General features: G+C 43.2%; 1 protein-coding gene across 1 annotated transcript; it reads right to left on the reverse strand.

The window, feature by feature from the left end:
- Positions 1-217: 217 nt before the first annotated feature.
- Positions 218-999, reverse strand: LOC133928030 (uncharacterized). Its single transcript, XM_062374322.1, has 3 exons — positions 593-999; positions 413-518; positions 218-343 (listed from the first exon to the last, which is right to left on the reverse strand). The coding sequence occupies exons 1-3, from the start codon at positions 856-858 to the stop codon at positions 218-220; spliced, it is 498 nt and encodes a 165-aa protein (XP_062230306.1). The 5' UTR covers positions 859-999.
- Positions 1000-7684: the final 6685 nt, after the last annotated feature.

The following is a 7684-nucleotide window of genomic DNA, read 5'->3' on the forward strand; positions in this document are numbered from 1 at the left end:
TTTTCACTCCCTTTCCTTGTGTGAGATTAACCCATTCACATTTAAACAGAACCACTGAGAATTTTCCATAATAGTCTAACTCAATTATATCAAGTATCCGTCCATAGTACATGACATCTCCAAGAACAGAGTTAGTATCACCTGCCGAAGCATAACTTGATGTTTTTGCAGTCACAACAACTCCGCTATTCTGAGTCACCTTGTCATAGCGCTTAGCTCAAAATCTGTATCCACGAATATTAAAGGCTCTATGCCTTCTTGCTGAGTCCAATGGACCTCGAGCCAACCATCTAATTTCCTCATTGATGCTATCGCTACCGTTCTGTTGCTCCAACTGCATGATCTGTTTCATCCAAAAATATATATAAGTCAAATTCATTCACTTTTATAAAAACTAAACCATAGTACTCACATGATCTCTAAACCAATTAGGAAAATCTTTATGTTGCATTCGCTCAATCGTTTTAGGAGCTAGTCGGTGGTTACGATTTCTCCTTTTGATATCAACAGCATTTTCCCTAAAGATGGAAATTAGCATGAAATTATTAAAATATAATCTTCTGTAATATGTTAATAGGTACACAACACTTACTTGAAATAAGGGATGACAGCTTCACAGTTGTATAGCACATATCGATGGGCTTGCAATTTCTCTAAATCAGTTAAAATGAATGTAGATGGTTTTCCCAATGGTTTTCCTATTGAGGGAAACAATAAGGATTCATGGTCACATAAGTTAGATTCAAGATCATCCCGAGTCTCATCATTCCTCGATGGTTTGTTATGTTTTGTAGAGAAGCCTTCTAAATATCTGGAACAAAACACCATACACTCCTCGGCATGATATGAATTTGCCATTGAACCCTCTGGATGAGCTCTGTTACGAACATATGACTTCAATTTGCCAAGGTATCTGAATATGTAAAAGTTACATTTTAGTAGGTGATATATTATATATGACTTAATCAAAAATTGAAAACGTCCTGGGAAGAATCAATACCTTTCAATAAAGTACATCCATCGATAGCGGACTGGTCCAGCTATCTTACATTCTGTTGCTAAGTGGACTACTAAGTGAACCATAACTGTGAAAAACCCAGGAGGAAATATCATCTCCATTTTGCACAGTGTAATTTTAATTAATTGCTCCAAACGATCAAGCTCTTGAAGATGAAGCACTTTGGCACATATTCCTTGAAAATATGCAGATAAATCAAATAGTACTGCTATTATATCATCTGGAAGAAGGCCCCTCAAAGCAATTGTCATGAGTTGTTGCATTAGGACATGGCAATCATGAGTTTTGGGACCTTGAATTTTTCCTTCCTCAACATTGACACATCTTGATATATTTCCCGCGAGGTCCCTCCTACAGGATGAGGAAAATCTAAGTTCCGGGAGAAGGTGCTCGGGGCCACAGCCTCTGGTCCCCGAGCACCCCAGTTCCCCGATGACCCGCAGAGTCCAAGTACCGGGAAGAAAGTGCTCCGGGAGGTGCCCGCTCGCCCCCGAGTACCATAGTCCCCCGATGGGCCGAAGAGCCAAGTGCTCAGGGCTGCACGTGGCAGCCCCCGAGTGCTCGGTTCCCCAAAGGTTCTACAAAAGTGCTCGGGAGAGAGTGCTCGAGGCTGCACGTGGCAGCCCCCGAGCGCTCGGTTCCCCGAAGGTTCTACAGAAGTGCTCGGGAGAGAGTGCTCGGGGCTGCACGTGGCAGCCCCTGAGCGCTCGGTTCCCCGAAGGTTCTACAGAAGTGCTCGGGAGAGAGTGCTCGGGGCTGCACGTGGCAGACCCCAAGCGCTCGGTTCCCCAAAGGTTCTACAGAAGTGCTCGGGAGAGAGTGCTCGGGGCTGCACGTGGCAGCTCCTGAGCACTCGGTTCCCCGAAAGGTTCTACAGAAGTGCTCGGGAGATAGTGCTCGGGGTTGCACGTGGCAGCCCCCGAGCACTCGGTTCCTCGAAGGTTCGCGCGAGAACACCCGATGCCCCGACGACCCAGAAAGGCCTGTCGACGAGGTGTCAACCAGTCAAAGGTCCGAGGCCGCATTTAATGGGCATGCGCGGCCTGACATCCTGACATCCCCAACTGCTCCCGCCGCAGTGTCAGTCCCTGCCATGCCTTGGCAGGGGGGCGTGGGTCCATTAATTGCACGGGTCCCGTCCCGTATCATCCGGGGTATCTCGGGATAACGTTGCCAGGATCAAAGCGTTCCGCCTGCCACCCTGCCCTGGCAGAAGAACAAGATAGAGTGGGCGCGCCGGATGCCTTTGTGGCCGCCCGGTGGGCCCTCTCAACGGCGCCAGGACGTCCACAGTGACGAGTGGTCGGATGCGCGCCGCGTTTTTCCACCGCCCCTGTCACTTCGCCCAGAGGGAATGATGATGCCTTTCTCAGTCGTGGCGTCTTGGAACTTGAGCCCCCTCTTTCCCATTTGGGGTAAGTCATGGTCGGCGAGTGTATAAAAGGAAAGGATGGATAACACAGGAAAAGAAGCGCAAAACGAGATCAAGGAGAAAGAGACAGAGACACACGAGAAAACATCCGAAGAACACCGCAAGCAAGCTTGAGCAAAGCTAGAGCAAGGGAGCCTCAAGCTCTCAGTTAGACAATAATTCTTGTAAACAGATATACTCCGGAGGGTTTCCCTTCGAGGAAGGATATTGCATCCACACAGGAGTAGGGTATTACGCCCCCGTGCGGCCCGAACCTGTCTAAACTCCAGTGCATTTATTTTTCTTTGCACTAGGTTGACCATTCCCCCACCACCGGCCGTTGCATTTATTTCCACTTCCATTTATTTCTCCGACGAACTCATTCAGGATCATCCCCCCGGCCGAATCTCTAAAAAGGGGTCTCTCGGGATCCCTGCGACAGGAGTTCATCCTCCGACATCTTATATCTCGAAGAACTTTACAGAATGTTTGTTTCTCACTTTTAGACAAAGCAAATCTTGCAGGTGGTAGATAGTACTTTCCTGACGCTTTTTGTTGTGGGTGGAGGTCTTCTCTGATGTTCATTTCCTTGAGATCTTGACGAGCTTTGAGATTATCTTTTGACTTTCCATCTAATCCCAATAATGTACCATAAATATTTTCACACACATTCTTCTCTATATGCATCACATCAAGATTATGTCGGAGAAGATTATAATCCCAATAAGGCAATATGAAAAGACTACTTACTGCCTTATACGTTTTTGACTCCTTAAAATCACCAAGAGCATTGATCTCATCCAAAACAGGGCGCTCATAATAGGTTATAGGTTCCATTCCAAGCTCTGTGGTTCCATCAAAAGAATCTCGATCAAAACGAAATTCATGATCAAGGGGCAGAAATCGACGACGACCCATAAAACAAGATTTCTGCCCATGCTTCAGACGTTTGGTCCATGCATTTTGACCACAAGGTGGACATGCATATTCTCCATGCACCATATAGGACGCTAGCATTCCCAAGGCTGGTAAGTCATTTATTGTCATTAACACAGCTGCTTTCAAGTTAAAAGTTTCATTTTTTGATGCATCATACGTCGAAATGCCATTCAGAAATAAATCTCTTAGATCATCCAAAAGTGGTTCTAGGAATACATGAATTCTATCTCCAGGACTTTTAGGACCAGGAACTATTAAAGACAACAAAAGATAATGTTCTTTCATGCATAACCATGGAGGTAAGTTATATATTGTCAAAACAACTGGCCAACAACTGTGTTTAGAGCTCAACATCCCATATGGATTAAATCCATCAGTAGCCAAGACAAACCGAATATTACGAGAATCTGATGCGAAGGGCAGGAACCTTTCATCAAAGCTCTTCCATAGTTTGGAATCAGCTGGATGTCGTAGAGCATCGTCCTTGATCCGTTCTTAATCATGCCATCGGAGGAGAGGTGCTGTTTCTTTACACATAAACAGTCTTTTCAGCCTCTCTTTGATGGGAAAGTATCGCAATACTTTCCTAGGTATTGCTTTCCTTCTTTCCTTGTTTGTTAGTTTAGTTTCAGGTTCCTTATCTTTCCACCTAGAAGCCTTACAGGTAGAGCAAAAATCATCACTTGCTTTGTCTTTCCAAAACAGCTGACAATTGTTTGGGCATGCATGAATATTTTCATAGCCCAGGCCAAATTTAGAAATAACTTTCTTAGCCTCATAAAAAATTTTGGGCAATTGCTTTCCATTTGGAATTGCCATGTGCAGAATATCAAGCAGATCACCAAATGATTTATCTGACCATTTATTCATGGATTTTATATTAAACAAAAGCACGAGTAAAGATAGCTCTGATAACTCACATCCTTGCCATAAAGGTTTCTCTGAATCTTTAACCAGTTTATAGAATTCTTGAGCTTCTGAATTTGCTCCATGTACAAGTGGATTTGCACAATCCGGGCCATCTGTCATAGGAATGTCATCATAAAAATGTCCAAATGTATCATTAATCAATTGATGCATGTTGGCATGTCTTCCAGAGTCATTCTGAGACTCTGGTTGCTGATCAGCAGTGTGTTGGACTGAAGGCTCACCATGAAAGTCCCATTCATCATAATTCTCAAGTATCCCCATTGCAAACTAAATGTTCATATATCTCATCCCTCGATAGAAGTGTAGTGTTCACACATGCCTCACATGGACAATGAATCTTGGCATCTGCTGATTTATCTTTAAATGCAAATTCGACAAAACCTTTCACGCCATTGTTGTACTGAATAGATCCTTTAGAACAACGCAAAAGAAGCTTGATGACTTCTATGTCCATCGTCGAACTATAAATTGAAACAATTATTAATTCCATTGAAAGTAAATAACAAAAGCAGTTTTAACCTTTTTCTTTCCATAATATAGATCACTACAGGAACTAATTGCCAAAGGCGGCACAATGATTGTAACCAATAATGGTAAAAGGCCAATGGATAGTTCATATGTGCTTCGTGAAGGTTGTTATTCAACACAAATATGCACTAAACGATCTGGAATGAAGTGCTGAAAAAATGTATAAAGCTTGCAAACACTGAACAAATTTGGTAAATTGATGGAAACCGGATTAGAAGGCATGCATCCGATTAAATTTTAAAAGCAATCAAAAGCACTACTTCAATTCTAATCCAGTTTATTATTTTTCTATAGATGCACATGGAACAATCAACAGAAATTTATATTCATGTAGAAGATATAGAAATAGGTTGGATAATGCCGTACCTTAGCCTCCTCCAAAACCCTTTTCTCCTTCAAAACAGGCGGCTGCTTGAAGATTTATGCAGTGGGCGACAAGGGATTGTACAGGTAAACAAAGAACAATTGTTGATTGGGACGGAATCAGATGGAGAAGGCCGGTAATATGCTGAACCACCAATCAAGTTTTCAAAGCTACTGTGCAACTCGTAGCAATGGCAATCAAGATGCTTGGCTGAAGAACAACGATGGATTGCACACCATGGATGTGTGGGAGATGAGAATTAGAGCTGTGGACGGGGCGGTGGCGTTGTGGCTAGTGGCGCGGGTCGGAGGACAGGGCGGCGGCGTTGTGGCTAGTGGCGCGGGCCGGAGAACAGGGCGGCGGCGTTGTGGTCAGTGGCGCGGGCCGGAGGACGGGGCGGCGGCGTTGTGGCCAATGGCGCAGGGCGGAGGACAGGGCGGTGGCGTTGTGGGTAATGGCACAGCACGATTACACGTTGGAACCTTATATTGTTCGATCAAAGAAATGATTAAAACTTATTTGCGGGGCAATCGAAACAGAATCTGTGCGATACTTTGGTGGTTAGTATATACGGAACCCAACCTTCGAGGGTGCGGCCTCGAATCCTGGTCAACGTGTTCGGGTCTGTCGTGTTTTTTTAATGTTGTATTTCTAGCGCGCTAGTTCCGGGGGGGGGGCTGCCGGACTGGTACTGGATTATAAACAAAAAAAAGACAGAACTCAGAAAAAATAAACTAAGAAAAAAAAGATGAAGAAAGGCCCGTTGGCCAGTCCATACGAATTGTGCTTCCAACGTTTCGTAAGTGTTGCAGTCACCGTACTTGCAACGGCTTGACCATATGTTGCAAACTATGAGTTGCTAAAGGGTGGTTTGCCTTGTAGTGTGTGCTGCTTCTCTCTTGCGTGCTTTGCTTGCTGTTGTGCTCTGCTCTGCATGTGCACTGCTCTCCTCTATTCCAGCAACTGCATATGCGCACCTTCCCGACGCTGCTATGCTAGGCTTTTGCTTAGTTGATGCTCCCTGCTAGTGTTTTATTTTTTATTATAGTCTTTACAATTCTACTGTATATACATTCAAGTCTTGATCAGTAAAAAAACAAAATAGATAATAGATCAGCGTGTTTATAAATCTAGCACCTGTATTCGGCACATCAAAATCCGAAAACCCAAATTCGATACCTCAAACACCGAAAAAAAAGGCCAGCCCCACCGTATTCGGCACCTTAGGTGCCGAATACTAGACTGTTCACCGTATTCGGCACTTCAAGTGCCAAAAACTCCCTGTATTCGACACCTCAGATGCCGAATATGGTGCACTATGCCGTATTCGGCACCTCGGGTGCCGAAAACACCGCATGCTGAAAGCAGAGACAGGACGTGATCGCGTAGCAGGTCGGGCCATATTCGGCGTCTGAGATATCGAATACGGTACCATGCACCATATTCGGCACTTGAGGTACCGAATATAGCCATTTTTTGGCACATGAGGTGCCGAATAAAGTACTGTTGCCCATATTTGGCACCTCAAGTGTCGAATATGGCCCAAACCCACCGTTCCAAGGTTTTTTGGAATTTGAGGTACCGAATACAAGTGCTGGATTTGTAAATACACCGATATGTTGTCTCTTTTAGCAAATATGGTGGCGTATGTTGTCTATTTTTCCATTTTTGCCAGTCTTGGTCTCTTCTTAAGGCTGTCTATACCGTACAAATCCACGCATTCTTTTATCAATTAGTCTTGGTCTCTTTTGTGATTAACTAAATTATGTCTATTGTTTAGCTAATCATTTCCTATCATTATTAATGCAACTGTATCCTCTAGGTATTTTTGTAGCCTTAATGATAACTTCTTTTTATTGTCTTGCTACTCGTTATCAATTTGTTGTGATGGTTGACCAAGCACATTCTTTTGTTGTTGTCATCATGACTCTACTCTCATGCTTCACTTAGCACGTATTCGGCTTATTCGGCGGGATTACAAGACTCCACTCTATGACAGCTTTGAAGAGATAATTTTTAGATGTATTAGTCTAAGTTTATCACTTAGTGCCATCTTTTTCAAATACAACGCTATTGTATACTCCTTGCATTTAAGAGGTATTAAAAATATAGAGTTCTTATCCCTTACGTATAAGTTATTAGAGTTCTTATAATGTACCCCTTATGTACTTTTTAATATTATCTCGAAAGCTATTATTAAATATAAGTTACTATTGCTAATAGAAGTGATTGAAATACATAGTTGAAAGCCTATCCCATCTCCCAATCAATCACTGGACATCAAAAACCTTGCGAAACTGCATATCTAATTAGTGTATAAATAATGTAAAATCTTTCAGGAATGGTGTATACTTAAAAAACTACCATTAGCGGTGGGTCTAATAAGGGGCCTAGGTATACATCTGTACACCTAAATTTTTGTGCAAAAAAAATTCATATATGTCACCCAGCCCAAGCAACCTAACAACTCATAGTAAAAACGGAGAAAGAAAGC

The sequence above is a fragment of the Phragmites australis genome, chromosome 9 (assembly GCF_958298935.1).
Source record: "Phragmites australis chromosome 9, lpPhrAust1.1, whole genome shotgun sequence".
In the NCBI taxonomy this organism is placed as follows: Eukaryota; Viridiplantae; Streptophyta; class Magnoliopsida; order Poales; family Poaceae; genus Phragmites; species Phragmites australis.

Bases quoted from the DNA above. Each gene is read 5' to 3' on its own strand.
- LOC133928030 (XM_062374322.1), bottom strand. From the start codon at position 858: ATGGCAAATTCATATCATGCCGAGGAGTGTATGGTGTTTTGTTCCAGA. The intron at 519-592 runs GTAAGTGTTGTG...TTCCATCTTTAG, and splicing joins GCTGTCATCCCTTATTTCAA to GGAAAATGCTGTTGATATCA. The intron at 344-412 runs GTGAGTACTATG...TGGATGAAACAG, and splicing joins CTAATTGGTTTAGAGATCAT to ATCATGCAGTTGGAGCAACA.